Raw genomic sequence first — 16,547 nt, 5'->3', positions numbered from 1 at the left:
CCCACTGCCTATGAATAGACTAAGTAATGAAATAGAATATGCTCAACTAAAACCTACAAACATGTTTATGGAGGAGTAGAGATGGGTTAGCTATCCTTAAAGTGAAAATGGTGAAGTAATTGCCCAATTTACTTGATTGTTTCATTTGATTATTGAAATTTGAAGCCAAGATATACTGGTAAATGTTTGTTATGAAACAAGTTTAGCTAAAATTCTGCCCTAACTTCCCCAAATAGTTGCATGCTATCAACATAAAGAATCAAGATCACCAAATCATATATACCATGATTAATATATAAAGTGCTCTTAGTTGGACGATTTACAAATCCAAGAATAGCTCATGCTTTGTAATATGTGAGAATCCCAAGGAACAATTTGACTCGATTTTGTATTAGCAATGTTCATATGACTAAGATAAGTCCACCAACCTTTTCCAAAGAAGAAATTCTATGTTTCTAAGGCACCATGCTTGTTGATTTTTTGTTGAGAGTTTTTGCCAAAGGCTTGGATATGTAATAGAGTGCATTATCATGCTAACACTAGCAAAACATGCTTACATGAGTGATAAACCACAACTTTGATGGCATTTTCTTCAACTTCCAATCATTTGATGTATATCCGAAAGGAAGTGTTAAAAGGGTCAAATGTGTTCTTTGTTTTGTGAATCAATTTATAGCGCATTCCTAGCCCAAATATTGTGACCCATTTGCATTTATCCATTATATCATTATCAATCAAGATTATGTGAATTTTGCTCGTTTGATGTATATCCGAAAGGAAGTGTTAAAAGGATCAAATGTGTTCTTTCTTTTGTGAATCAATTTATAGTGCATTCCAAGCCCAAATCATGTGCCCCTGTGCATTTACCCATTATATCACTATCAATCAAGATTATGCTAATATTTGCAAGATATTTTGCATTTTCTAGCATTGACTTTCTATTGAGGGTTTTGTTGCTTCCTCCTTGAAATGTATGTGCACATTCACATCCTTTTTTTGCTTGGAACAACAATGCTCAACTCTCACATGTCTGTTTTGCTTATCTCCTTCTACCTCAATTTTTCTCAAACAATAAATTCTCTACAAACATTAACATTATCTTTGATAAACTTAGACACTAGCATTCATAATGTTGCTACTTGTGTTATATGTGGCAAGACCATCTCATTGCTCATTGATGATTTTTAATAAACATTCATACTCTAATCATCAACATTTAACATCAATCCAACCTCGGCCAAGAGAGCAAAATCGTTTTACCTTGAAACAATTGCATTCAATGTTTTACTATCTTCCTCTTCATCCTAACACAAACATGATAGCTTATGGTTCATATATCATCAATATTTTGTATGTTGAGGCTATCATGCATTTTTGTTGAGCAAGTCATCACAATTAAATTTTTTAAAAGCTTTCTAGTGGAATGTGATTTATTCAATGTCCCACTACAAATTGATTAGTTTTCAACATCATTAATACTTTAATCATCAACATTTAATATCAATCCAAAATTAGCTAATAGCACCAAACAATTTTACCTTGAAACAGTTACATCCAATGTTTTATTATCTTCCTATTCATCCTAACACAAACATGATAGCTTATGGTCCATACACTATGAATTATTTGTATGTTGAGGCTACAGTGCATGTTTGTTGACCAAATCATCTCAATTTAAAAATTTTAAGGCTTTGTAATGTAATGTGATTTATACAATGTCCCACTACACCTGGCATGTAAGCATAAATATTGGTCATTTTTACTCCAAACAAATAACAAAACAAATCACACAACCCATAAGTATCATCATGTACAAGCAGAGTAGATAGCTTGCAATGTTTCAATTTGCTTCAATTAATCACCAATAAGCTTTCTACTTTGAAATACTTCCTATGATTGGGTATGAATAGAATTTGGCTTGGCCAAAGTAATCTATGCCAATTACATGGAGCCTAAAGGAACAACTTCAATGCATAGTGTCAATTCCAAATGTGTGTAAAAAGGCACTTGCAAATGTTCCCCTCCCACTAGTTTTTGGAATGTTCAAGATTTGAAATCTATACTTACATCACTAACACTTTCTTCCTTAGTTTAATCACAACTATTCCATGCAATTAGCCACTTGATGACAACAAATATTACATTTCAAATGTATGCCTTGCACACAATGTTTCCTTGATTTTATGTTGTATTTGTTGGTTAAATTTATATGCAACTAGCACAAAACTTTTTTACCCAAAAGTCATTGGCTGTTTGATGAGATTACTATGACATCTTTCTTGAGTTCAAGCAATTGTATATAATCATGCAAAACTATTTATTTAGGTGTCTTGCAATGCATTCCAAACATGAAAACTATCAATCCGAAAGTTGTCCCATTCGGACCAATGTCAATGTCCAATGCCATCAATGCATATCTTTACTTCACTTGATCGTGCACTCTTACAACTTCAAGCATCCAATGGACTTTTCTTAAATGCGCACCTTTACTTGGCAAGGGGTGAGTTGCTCTAAACTAGAAAACGAACCTACATGCATGCATGCAATATACATATAGCATAAGTGCATACATGTAAATGTGTCCATGCGCTTGTGTGAGGGTGTGCACATGAACATACTTGTATAGATAGATTGGCACAACCATGCCTTGGTGTAAAGAGCTTCCCTTGGACAATGGGATAATCACACATTTGATGGTATTGTAGACCAAAACAATTCCAACCATGCACCACCATCTAGAGATAAGCCCCCCACCCCAGGTGGAGATGTCATGGTCCCCAATAACGTGAGGATTGACATGTAGAATGAATGGAAGATTATCTTGAGGAACCAAGGGTAACAAGAGGTCACAATAGACTTATCTTAATTAAGGAGCCAAGGGTAACAACAGAGGTTTCGAAAAACTTTTTTAATGCAAGAGTAATTTGATGATGGCAGTCCATTGCTGGAGGCTGGAAGCAAACTCACACAGTCTAATAAACTTCTTACCACACACAATCCGTTAACAATTAAGGTGTATTTCGAATGAATAAGAGAAAATCCGGCAACTAAGAAGTATTTGGAAATCGAGCATTCAACATGCCATTTTTGCCAGCCTGAGCAACTGCTATCTTGGATTACCATTAGCATCACTTACATTAAAGTTGAAACAAAAGAAACCAAGCGTTCAATTACCCTTTTTACAGCACGAGTTACTGCTATCTGTCAGCTAATATACTTGCAATCAGACGTTTAGGTCAAGACTTGACCAGCCTTCTAAGAAGGTGAGATCAAGAGAAGCTCTTGTTGCAGTGCACACAGCTCCTGTTATTACACTAGTCTGGCACTTTGCAGTACCATCTTCTATGATATCAAGAGCTCCAGCATTGCCGTAAGCAGGCCATGATTATGAAGCCTGTAGTAGGGCTATGAGGTGTGAGGGCTCATGGATAATATACAACAAATAACCCTACATGAGAGGCCATATGAATTGCTTCGACTCCCGAATCCTCAACTTGGTGGTGGCTTAGCTTTAGGTGTGCACATGGTACAGTAAAAATATTGCGACTGGACTAGCACAGTGCTGTGTTTAGCTCCAGACCAGGCTTATTGCCATCCAGCCAATCCAAAGTACCGTAACAATCAATTTCCGCAACTATCAAGGACAGCTTTTAGCTCCATATCTCACACCTCAGAACTTACTGTGCTCTGCAGAGAGAGGCTCTACTTTTCACGCAACACAATGAAGTTACCTGCATTTGTCTTGTGAATACGAGATATATTCTTCAGCACTGCCGCAAACGCAGCTTTATCCTGCATCCACAAGGTAACATAAGCATCAATTTTTGAGATCATCCAGATGGTATTTGAACCAACCCATCGCCTCTGGAATTACCTCGGGGGTTGTTAGCCGACTTTTAAACTTGCTAACTAAGTCGTGGCTCTTTGCAGGCCCCATTGAATTCAGGACTGCCTTTATTTCTTCAGCGGTGACAGGTCCACTGGGTTGAGAGGTGGGGCGACTTTGTGCTGCAGCTGCGACCTTAGGAGGTGATGTACCCGGTTTGGATGAGCCTCCAGCAGGTTCCTTCTTTACAGACGGCAATGAAGATTTTGCATCCTGCAGAATTAGATTGCCTTCATCACCATCACGACATTCAATGGTTACTCGACAAAGAAAGCCCGTGCTTGCTGAAACTGGTAAGGAGGTCCTATGGACGACTGGCGTAAACAAGTTAGGTTCCATAAACAAGTTATGTTGAAAAAGAATCAACGAGAGTTGAGATAGCCTGATTCTAATCAATCGAGTCATCAGGAGAGGAATCGGCTTTCGGGATTAGAATCTGTAGAGATATAAAAGCTCGATTCTCTGAGCTCTTCTCTGTAAGGTTGAAGTATCCCACCAGCAAATTCACTAGGGCAGGAGAAAATGCATCAGAAAATGGTGACAGTTTAATACAGGCTGGTGTCTATATATGGCTTCGCTCAAGTTGTACGGACGGGAGGGAGGTTCCTACACGGAAAGGACGAACAAACGAACCTTCCTAATTTCCACCGGAGTCCTCACCAAAAGAGGCAAGAAACAGGCAAATTTTGTTGATTTTGCAAAAAATGGAGGACTTTCCAGGGAGACTGAAGGACGTGAATGGAAATTATCTCCCCTATTTTTGCACCATAATAATACCAGTTTCTAATTAGGTTCAGATACGTGCCTCTTGAGTTGGTTCTGCCTTGGCCTTTTTAGCAGTCGCTGGAGTAACAGACTTTGTTTCATCAGCACTTGCCTTGCGCTTCCCCTTGGAAGCCCCTGTAGCAGCTGGAGTAGATCTTCCAGGTGCTACTCCTGCAGGTTTTGCAGGTGTTGTCTCTGCAGATTCTTCTTTCACGGGCTCTTTCCGCTTAGGAGCAAGAACTGGAGAGGATATGTCTTCCTTGTCCATATCACCCTGCCGTCAACAAACACAGCAACTCTCCAGTTTACCAAAAACTGATTTATTAGGAGCTCTATGCTTGAAACTGAAACAAGAAGGCATCATTGCACACAGAATGTGTGTTGCATTGGCTTCATATTTAGATTAGAGTAAGAAGCCCAGAGATCACGATCTACTCGGGAGCACCAGCTTCAAATACCACAGAAATCAGAAATCCAAGGTAAATTAGTAGAAATCGGAAGGCCAAGAAGGACAATTTGGAGGAGTTAAAATATCACAACAGTGCACGAGAAATTTTAATTGAAGACCCAGTAAATCCAGCATGGGTGTCTGCCTCAGGATATTGGAAAGGTAAGCTACGAGCTATGGCAAATACTTGAAATAATAAAGAAAATGCATGTATTAGATAGAAACTTTGATATTAAATTTCAAGCATTGCTATGTTACTCAAAAACAAACATTGTCACAAAGCAACAGTAAGGACGCGTGGCTTACATCCTCGTCCGAGGATTCATCGTCCGACTCATCTAAACCAGCAGATTTTCCAAGAAGCTTTTTTAATTCCAATCCTGATTCACTTAAACCACCCTTCTCCTGCTGCCCACTCTCCTGTTCTCCTTCCTCGTCCTCTTCCTCCTGCAGCACAAGCCTTGATGTGAGTGGGCGACACTAAGCAGCACAAGTATCTTACAAAAGCTCCACGACTTTGTTTCCAAATTTTACCCACCCTAATGTCTCAATAAGGAATAGGCAATCAAATAATGATAAAATAATCAGTGCATAATTAGTCGGCTGCAAAGTTACCACAAAATACCAGCATTTTACAGGACTTAGAGCATGAGGTCACGGCATGACAACACAGAATTGACAGAAGTCCTCATTCAACCCAACAGAAACCTGAATCTAGTGGCCAGCAGATTGAGGCTTCAACCACCGCATTGCATCACACTGGCTACAACACGGCCTATTTCACCTTATTAGTACATTCAAATATTTGTTGGTTCTGTAAATGCAGTGACATAACGACATTGGTTCTGAAAAATGAAAGAAATCTAGGTTAATAAAATGGTTTGCCTGCAAGCATACAATATTATAATATGTCTAGGTTAATAAAATGATTTGCCTGCAAGCATACAATATTATAATATGTCTAGCCCTTGACATTCCAAATATAATTAACATGTTTTCCCTTAAATCCATGTTTGATAGATTGCGTAATTCGCTCACCTGTTTAATTTCGGGTGGAGCCGGCAGTTCTGGACCCTGGTCTTCTCTTTCCTCGGGATCATTACCAACAGTTTCATCATCATCCGTAAAGGTCTCTTCATGTTCCCAATCATCACCTAATGGTTTAAGAGCCTCTCACTTTAATATTAACAGCAAAGAACATGATCTTCACCGTAGTTAAAGCCAGTAGAATGAAAACCATACATTCTCTACAGTTTTACCTTTCTCTGCTTCATCATCTTCCAAATCAATATCATCACCTTTGGCCGGCTCCTCACCATCATCCTCCTCACCTCCTTTCTTGTTCATACCAAGCCGATTCTTTCTATCTTCCTCATCATCCATATCCTCCTCTCCTTTGTCTGAGAAAGCAGGATCGTCCTCATCATCTGCCCGTCGCCGAAAACCACCACCGCCACCACCACCGCCACCTCCACTGACTTTTTCAACTTCACCAAAGGCAGCTGCACCTGTGTTTGCAGCTTTCATCATCCATCTTTGATAACCATCAGCTGTCTTCCGCCGGTTTTTCATTTGCTCTTCTGCTTCTTCCAAAGTAAGTTGCTTATACTGAGGAACCTTGTGAAAATTATACCTAATGACTTTTTATCAGCCATCTCTCTCTCTCTCTCTCTCTCTCTCTCTCTCTCTCTCATACAGTTCATCAGTTGGCACGTCCTGTACAGCCCACCTTACTCTCTCCAGTTGAGCAACTTCCACCCTGCAGCATAGCCTGCTCTGCTAAGCATCACAGTTTGGGACACAGTCAGCAGCTCATTTCTCGGGACCCTATCTCTCAGATAAGAGTTTGTTCATACACTAAATTCTTGGTTATGCCATTCAGACTGGCAAATGCTCTAGCAACATTAACCAACTGATATGAGATATCATTCACCATACCTAGATGACTTTGTACAACTGTTCTTCGATGACATGCAAGTATATTCAAAACCCCTGGTTCATCTAAAGATTTCATTCCAAACCCTTCTCAAGAGCCGGCTCTATGCCAAGAAGATCAAGTGCATATTTTGCATGGACAGGGGGTTGTGCAAACTAGCCCCATACTTCATCCTTAGAAGCAGTTTTGGGTATGTGAATATCTACTATTGTAAAAGAATGCTTTCATATGTGAACTTCCTTTGCAAGGACTATTCTAGCCAATGTGACACCTATGAGTACACTTGGCATTTGTATTTGTGACACACAGCAACGTATGGTAAGCAGCACACTTTTCACTAATGTAAAGGGAAGTTCCCCTTTAAAAGGACCATTTTCTATTAGAAGTGCGTGTGTGCACGCACCTACAATCTCATGCCTAATCTTGTACAATCCCTTTTGTTCTCTCTCTTTTCTCCCTCTGCACCAACAATCGGTATCAAAGCTGAATATCTTCGTCCTTCCTTCCATTATCTTTCCTTCAAAGAGTAAGGATAAGAGAATCAAAAGTTAGTGAGTGAGTGGTCTAACTATCCTTATGCTTGTGAAGGCTATTATACGGAATCTGACCACAAGTGGAAATGTTTAAAGAACCAAAAAGCGTATGAATCTACACTACTAGATACAAAATCAATGTGCGAGGTGTGGAGCACCTATACAGTCAAGAGAACAAGTATAGAAATGAGCCAAAAGGTCCATCTAAATTGTGAATTCGGCTCTTTTGTTAGTTGAGCCTCAAATTCTACCCAAAAGTTCAGATCTTACTATGCTTTTTTTCTCCACATTGTTGGCTTCTATGCAAAGGCTTTTACTTGACCAGTTATACTTCACATGACTCTTTACAAGGTGCCCTGCAGCTAGCACAAAGTTTAAAGATAAGTGATAGCTCTCTTGCAAGAATTGTTGCTGCGACAACTCTAGCCAAGCACTGAGCAGCATTAGCTCTTGGGGAATCCATGTTTGGGCCTTCTATTGCAAGAAAGCTCAGGCACATTGATTGTGAAGCTAGCTGTGAAGCTAAGGGGCAATTTTTGGCATTCCAGCCACGTCTTCAGCTACAATCAACATGTCAACTGTTGAGGTGGAAAACTACTTTCACAAATGCTTCATTTACTACAACAGAATAGTCTCCTCTCTTTCCATACATTTCATCTAGTTGACCACAGCCAAAGATCCACTAAGTTGCCCACCAATAAATTTGTATTAAAGCTGCATTCACACGTGATTATCGTCATAGTGTCTCGATGCTTATTCTTTTGGGGATTTTAAGTTAGACTCTAACTAAAAGATTGTCTTGTTACCACACACATCTTCAAGCCATTGTTAACCTCATTCAAGTGTATATCTTGTTCTTGATACACTTTGGTGATAACACCTTACATCTGTCTTATCTTAGTGTCTTGTGTACACACTAGTCAATCTTGTACTTTCACCAGTCTAGTAGTGCACCTAGTTGTTGTTAAAGAGAAGACTATTTGTATTTGGATTTGCACTTGTTTGTATGGTGAAATCGAGTGCATGAGAATGGCATAACCCTTTGCTACATCTAGAGGAGATATCTTTGGCTGCGCCACCTTTGAGAACCAACTTGATGGTTCTAACTATTCTCTTTGAAGCTTAATACTAAAGAATATGTTACTCGTAAGAGGCCTCCAGAATGTGGTTACATGGCGAGAGCCTCATACAGGAACCACAACTATATCCACCTCTTCTACATTGGCATCATCATCCTTATCAGGTGGACATACGACTGCCCAAGTAGTAGCAGGAGCTTCAGCATCAGCATCCCAACCATCACCTCGAAGTGAAGAGCAACAGTGATGGGATTCCCATAATGCCGCCCAAGCCAGTCAATGATTGCTTTGACCATAAAGCAATCTATTATTCCCCATATCTGCCCATGTTGCACTTTCAAATTGCATTGGAAACTCTTGAGTCAATCTACCAAACTCAAAATAAAGCTTGCATCATGTATTTGAGCATGAGCTTCATAATCTTAGCATGAATGAAGGAGATGACATTGCCAAGCATCTCACGAGGATCAAAAATCTCAAGAAGCAACTTCTTCAAAATTGTTAATGAAAATAAGTTGATTTCTACAACCCTCAATTCCTTGCCTCCTTACCAAAATTTTTGCACACCACCTTAAATCTTTCCATGCACAGCAGGAGCAAACAAGGAAGGATTCCACGAAAGGGGAAAGCAGCATAATGCATTGAAGGATTGGCCTTCCTTATAGAAGGTGAAGTGGGCTCGTCACAAAATGGTACTAAGAAGAAAAAAGGAAAGTGTTACTATTGCCAGAAACCTAGGCATTACATTGCGGAGTGTTGAAAAGATTTGCAAAAGTAAACACTAGAGAAAGAGTGCTCAACAAAGGAGAGGTCAACACTGCTACCAATGAATCCACTTCCAAGGATTAAGAGGAGCAAAAAGTAAATTTAGTCCATGATGATTGGGTATTCTGAAAGTTCCATTAATTACCAACAAAGGGGGGATTATTACACAAGTGGTGATAATTTGTGAAATTATTACTAAATAAACTATGTCAGGGGGTTGTGCAAACTAGCCCCATACTTCATCCTTAGAATAAAGCGGTTTTGGGTATGTGAATATCTACTATTGTAAAAGAATGCTTTCATATGTGAACTTCCTTTGCAAGGACTATTCTAGCCAATGTGACACCTATGAGTACACTTGGCATTTGTATTTGTGACACATAATAAGGTGTGGTGGTAGCATACTTTTCACTCATGTCAAGGGAGGTATTCCTTTAAAAGGACCACTATCTAATAGAAGAGTGTGTGTGCGCCTACAATCTCCAGCCTAATCATGTATATTCACTTATTTTGTTCTCTTTTTTCTCCATTTGCACCAACAAGAAGGTGTAGGATGGTCGTGCATAGCCGAAGAAGGAGACTCGTCTCACAAACAAAAGGGCACCTCATCTTGCAAAGAAGAAAGAACAAAGTGCCCAAAGACATCCTCCTCTACAAAGTGCATGTGCAAAAGCACATCCCAATTGGTGTTGGCAACTGGCCAAGAAGCCTCTAAAAGAGGCAAATGTTGTTAAGGCCTAGGAGGATGAGATTGTTAAGCTAAAAGAAATTGGGCCTCAAAACTTGACCTGATTTCTCTAACTCTCACACATCCCCAAAACACAAAACACAAACCTTGAATGCAAATCCTAAAGACACAATGCTAAAAGGATGTATACAAAAATTGGCTCAAATGTTTTTGTAAAAAAGGATCATGGGCATGCCAATTCCTCATCCTGAATTGATCCTATTTGCCATACTTCTGTCATCAACTTGCCATCAACATTTGCTGCCCCTTCATTCAGCCCACATCAGCACTCTGTCGCCAGCCATCACTCTCATTGCTTGTAAGTACCAAAGACAAGGATGACTGCTGTCGCTACTGATTGCCATCATCTACTCCTGGTCATCACGATTATGAGGCCACCTTGCTGTTGGTCATCATCCTCCACACCTATGTTTTGCAATCCAATCTTGGCATTCTGCATCTACATCCCCCAAGAGTCATCAAACATTTGTCTTTTGCACGATCCTGCCACCATGCTGCTGGTGTGATGCATACACTCTCATGGTACAAAGTCCTCTTGTTTGATGGCCTGGCTTGTTCTACATACGGTACAGACAAGAACAACAGCCAATATAGAATGTTGCCCAAATACTCACAAAGATTTTTTATTCAGGCCACATACTTCCTGAATCAGAAAATAGCCAACAGCAAATAAACTCCAGGAGAATGGTACAGAAATTCAGAATACAGCATAAACAACAGGCCAAAAGTGCAGGCCTGAATATTTTCTCATTGTCTTCCCAAAAGAATCAAAGATACACTATCATGCTGTCATAAATGAACAAGACAAGCATAGAATAGACAAGAACTCTTCTCTCTCCTCAACTTCCTCTTTCCCAAGAATCCCAAGACTCTAACTTCCCTCAAAATGCATGCAATAATGTGACCCTTCACACATTAGGCTAGTATGAAGATAACTTGAAGCCTCCCGAGGGTACATGCATATGCCAAATCCAAAGCAGTAAAGTATATAGTGCATTCCAAGCACTAACAAGGGCTACGTCCAACAAGAAGGCATTGATTACATAAAAACATTTGTAAGGAAATGCTATAGCAAACAAAGAAAAACCCAAAATGCTATAACAATATGACGAATGCTCTGTGACATGAAGATGTATATAAATGGTGAGTGATACAAAGGGGCCTCAAATCCCCTGTGTCTCAAGGACCGGGGCACAAGTAAGGTGCCAAAGACACCGATAACAGCTCGAAGAGTCTCTTGTACTCTAGACGAATCCCAAAATGCAGCTGCAGCAGTCCTCTAAGAATGATGATGATGTAGACAGCAGACGTAGGAGCAAAACACAACCCTCCAGACAATAGGATGTCAAAGAAGACTCCAATGCAAATGCAGCAGCAAGCGGTAAACACAGCCCACACAACAGATAATGATGAATCAGCTGCCAGCTGGCTGCAGATCGCAAGGCAGGACAGCAGCAAAATGCAGCTGCTCTACCTCCACATCATGACGATGATCAAGTAACAGCTGTAGGGCAGGCTGATCAGGCAGGCAGCAATTGGGTGGAAAATGATCAAGCAAGCAGTAGCGCTTCCAAGCAGGCGGCAAACTACACAGCAAGTGACAGCCTTTGGAGCAGAGCAATACCAGGTAGCTCCTAGACAGCAAGGCTATAGCCTCCCAATGACTTAGCAAACTCTGCAGCAGGTTGCAACCGCAAGAAGGATGTTGGTGGCTGATGGCTTGGAGCAAGGAGATGATAATGATGAGGGATGAAGAGGATTTCCACAACATATCCTTTTACAATAGATTTTTGGGCATTTGTCCTGCTGTCAATTGAAATCCTTTTTCACTAATAATTCTTTTTGGGGCTGTTATTTGGAGTTAAATTAGGCTAGAATGCATGGCAATTTTCTAGCCTTCAGTTTTACTTGCTCAACAACCCCTTAGGCCCAGAAAACTACCCAAGAGAAGAGAGTATAACTCCACCATCAATGTACCCAAAAGGCCCCCGATTCAAAGAGACCAATACCTCGAAGCACAAGTGTCACCATGGACTGCAAGGGACTATCAAGATCACAAAGGAGACAAATATCTCTACAGGATATATAGTTTCCAAAAACCCCTATTTCTAGGCTCCCGAAACTGAATTGACATTTTTTGCCCTTCCTGTTTCAAGGAAATGTGTTTTGGGCCCAAAATTTTTGGGGCAAAAGATTTTCCCTTTTGGTCGCAACAGGAACCTTGTAAGCGATTTTAATAAATTCTACATCTTGCAAGTTACAAGACTCTGTAAATTTGTTAATCATGTATCCTGTTTGAAATAGTCATGCCCATTGTCTTAAGATTGTTGAGAGACTTGTGTACGCTTAGCACTAGTTCTCTCATCTATATTCTATCTATGTGTATGTGAGTAATACACCCACACAGAAATACATGTGTACACATTATCTATGTATAGTATGTATAAATTCTAAAAGCCCTTTTTCACAAAAATATCAAATGGCCAGAACTCCAAAATTCTGTTTCTTCCTATTCCAAAACTCATGGAAACTATGTTTGGGTAGCCTAAGTGAATGGGTCTTCAATTCATTTTTCAAAAAAATGGGATTGATAGTAGGATCCTCTATGAAGGATTGTCATGCAACAAGGGTGTCAATAACAAAGATGATAGATCTAACAAGATATAGAGGAGAGAAAGCTGCCATTGATATGAACAAGACTGTTGCACATGGAAAACCAAGCTGACCACTCTTTGAAGAGGTAAAAGGGAGAAAGGTTTACACACAATGCAAGGGTTCTCATTTTGGAGGGATGCCTACTGCTGTAGGTTCTCATCCATTCCAAATGCCCTGTTTCACAAAAACACAATGTAATGCAAAGGGTAATGTAATGCAAGGTGTAAGGCCAACTGGGAAGCATGAATGCACCTTGTGTCACTTGAGCGATGTCCTTGTAGAGGAATTATTCACATACTCGACCTCCCTTTTACAATGATCATCATCCTAATGAAGGCATAACATGATACAAAGAGATGATGAAACAGAAACAATGATCACATCCCTATAAGTACCAAGAGCAGAAACCGCTCCTTCTCACTGCCAAAAGGCGGAAGGAGAAGCTAAAAGGCCCCTTCTCCCCATCATGAGAATGCCGAAGGGAGGGAGGACTGAAACCAATCTATCAGCAAGATTAGTTGACCTTCTTCATAGGCAGATCAGCACAAAAGCAAGGTGGATGGTGCCCTGGTCTCCTTGTCACAATAGAGCAATGTAGGAGCCTCACAAAGAAGATACAGCTCTACTATGAAACTCCTCAAGTAGATAGCCTACATGGCACCATCATACAAAGCTTGATATTTAGCCTCAACTGCAGATGTAGCAACAATCTCATGCTTTCAACTGGACCGTAAAATGAGAACCAAGCTAAGAGAGAACATGTACCCACCATGAGAATACCACGTATCCAAGTCTCCATCCCAACTGGATCATATGTATCCCTACACTGTTAGTCCCTGAATCAAATGCAAGCCATGAGAAAAAGTACCATGAACATACCTCAAAACACACATATAACTATTCCAAGGTGATTGTTTTGATACATTGAAGTATCAGCTAAGATGGAGACTGAATAAGTGAGAATAACATGGGTGTGAATTAATCAAAGTTCCCTGACTACCCAACGGTAGTTATGCTCATCAAAGGGTGGAGCATCCACATCCTTCATTTGTTTAACAATCCAATTCAGTGGGATAGCCGCTGGCTGAATACCATTAGAAAAGAATTAATCCACTAACTGAAAGGCATATTTCTATCATGACACCAAAATACCATTTACTGTTGCATGGTCTCCATGCCCAAAAAATAAGGAAGGTGACCAAGCTCAGTCATCTCAAATGTGGAGCTCAACTGTAGCTTAATGAAAGCAATGGTACAAGAATCTGAGTCAGTAATAAGAAGACCATCCACATGCAAAAGCACATAGCGAACCCACTTTGAAGAGTGACAAATGTAAAGATTTGCATCAAGGGGGGAGGGATAGAAAGAGTGTTCTTTGAGAAATCGATCCATCCGGCAATACCATGAATGTGGAGCTCTCCTTGAACCCATAAAGGGCCCACGAAACTCTAGCATCCTGCTTGATTATTTTACATTTTCATAGGTAAGTATGCCAATAGTTTGTTTAGATGATGAGAAAACTTTGGGCATGTCAAAAAAAGAAATATATTTATGAGCCCCCTGAAAGCTTGACAGCTGATTGGCTAAACTATGTTACTAAGGCTTGAGGAGATTTATATGCATGTGACAACCTCTTCGGGCATCAACTAATAGTGAAGAAACAATGGGTCAAGTAAAGGCATAGACATTATACTTTTCTTTGATGCATTGAACTTTGACAGCTCAAGGTCAACACTCGATCTAGCAGCTGTTTTGTCAAAGTTCTCTGAATAAGGAAGTTTCCAGGTTACAGGTCAAATTTTGATCTAGTAGTATTGTTTACAAAGTTGTTTGAATAAGGAACATACCAAGCACCTACTGATGTTGCAAGAAAGTCCTTTCCATGCAACATCAACAGATAGTAAGCAGCTTGCTGTCCACCTTCCAGCATCCCTTGAAATGATTGCTGTCCTTGATCATCCTCCAAAAGCCATGGCTTTCCTTTGTATTTCTCCTGAATGCACACGTTGAACCAACAAAGATTCATTTTACAAAGGCAGTTTCACCATAGAATTCACATGCAGAACTCCAACATACATTATCACAGAATATATTTCTTCATGCCATGACATGCACTGTTTACACAACCCATCTGTGTACTCTCCTAAAGGTCACATAATATAGATGCATCAAGCAACAGAGCTCAGATAAGTGTATCTGCAGACAGACAGTAAAAGGTTACACGCTAAGCTTTCAGCCTGTTCTGCAAAATGTCCTCAAAAAGCAATACTTCACTTCGGAGACTCAATCCCAAGCATCTCTTGCTCAACATCAAAATGCGAGTTTCAGTTCCAGCTATTACAGGCCAAAGGTTTGGCTCTTGAAAGATGATTTGCATTACTTTCAAGTTTAGTTCAAACAAAAGATAACTGGAAATCATACATGGAAAGATAGGGAATTGTTAAACAGACTGCAAATGTGACCAAAGATTATCAAAGCTGCTTATGTGCAATACAATCCTGAATAAATATTCTTGCCACCCTTCCTCCCTTCTGTAATTGCACACCTACTTAGCAGTGCAAACTGTTGGATGTCATGTACACAAACAGAAATAGGAGAACATGAGGAGAGAAGGATGTGCACGATTTGCTAATGTTATGTTATGTATTGTTATTCAACAGCATAAATGGTTATTTAGGGCATTTGTAATTTTGTCAAAGGGGCATTACAATTGCTTGGATTTGATGCGAATAAGCATATTATCTTATATTTTCTTCTCTGTGTGTGTGTGATGTATTTTTATTGCTTAGCTTTGGCATAAATTAGTTGTGGACATGTGAGGTGCACACATGAAGTGCAAGTTAATTTTGGCAAGGGTGACATGTCCAAAACATAAGTTATGCAATGGGGGACATTGGCAAAAGTTGTGACGAGTTATACTACACAAGTACATGTGGGTGTGAGATGGGATATGACAGCTCACAGCTGGAAGCACATAGTAGAGAGAGAGAGAGAGAGAGAGAGAGAGAGAGAGTGTGTGTGTGTGTGTGAGTATTACGAAGAAAAAAAAAGAGAGAGTGTGTGAGTGAAGACATAGCACAGTTCCCAATGCTATTCCCAAGTGTGTGATGAAAGTACAAAGTACAACCCTTAGACCTTACGGTTGTTAATGTGCGTTCACACCCGAAAGGTGTAAAACACGATAAGTGACCAAACTATGTAACATAAATACATAAAATAGAAAATAATGTAACTGGGGGAAAAAACCTCTTGTAAGGAGAGCAAAAGTGCCCCAATGTCCTACTACGGATCACCGACACTCCTCTGTGAGTGTAGGTGTGAGTCAAACCCAACAATCCCCCCTGGAGTAAAAAGTGATCGGCATACAAGGATCATCCACCAAAGGAGATCAAATTTAAAGCATTGCAAAATGCTTCAAATTTTTCGCAAGAAAGAGCTTTGATGAAGATGTCTACCACATTGCTGGAGATAGGACAATACAAGGCCGATATCTCCTACATGTAGCCTCTCTTTGACAAAGTGATAATGGATCTCTATGTGCTTCATGCGTGCATGAAACACTGGGTTCTATGCCACTGCAATGGCACTCTGACTGTCAATAAACAAAGGAGTAGGCTCCATGACAGATACATCAAGATCAGCCATTAAGTGTCTTAGCCATACACATTTAACTATGATAGTGAAAGCTACCTTGTATAGCTTCACAAAACGATGTGGCAACAGTGGATTGTT

General features: G+C 40.0%; 1 protein-coding gene across 1 annotated transcript in view; it reads right to left on the bottom strand.

The window, feature by feature from the left end:
- Nucleotides 1-3,084: 3,084 nt before the first annotated feature.
- Nucleotides 3,085-16,547, bottom strand: part of RAP74 (transcription initiation factor IIF subunit alpha RAP74) — a 50,392-nt gene continuing 36,929 nt past the window's right edge. Inside the window, exons 3-9 of the mRNA XM_087686538.1 lie at nt 14,663-14,808; nt 6,359-6,732; nt 6,138-6,253; nt 5,406-5,546; nt 4,692-4,925; nt 3,875-4,099; nt 3,085-3,792 (exon numbers count right to left, since the gene is read on the bottom strand). Coding sequence (XP_087542664.1) covers nt 3,703-3,792; nt 3,875-4,099; nt 4,692-4,925; nt 5,406-5,546; nt 6,138-6,253; nt 6,359-6,732; nt 14,663-14,808 — 1,326 coding nt within the window. The 3' untranslated portion in view covers nt 3,085-3,702. The remainder of the gene's footprint in view (nt 3,793-3,874; nt 4,100-4,691; nt 4,926-5,405; nt 5,547-6,137; nt 6,254-6,358; nt 6,733-14,662; nt 14,809-16,547) is intronic.

This window comes from Lygodium microphyllum, chromosome 10, assembly GCF_053477565.2.
Source record: "Lygodium microphyllum isolate KBCC chromosome 10, Lygodium_microphyllum_v1.1.10, whole genome shotgun sequence".
NCBI classification, from domain to species: Eukaryota; Viridiplantae; Streptophyta; class Polypodiopsida; order Schizaeales; family Lygodiaceae; genus Lygodium; species Lygodium microphyllum.
Note: the sequence above shows the minus strand (reverse complement) of the source record. Positions and strands in the feature narration are given on the sequence as shown.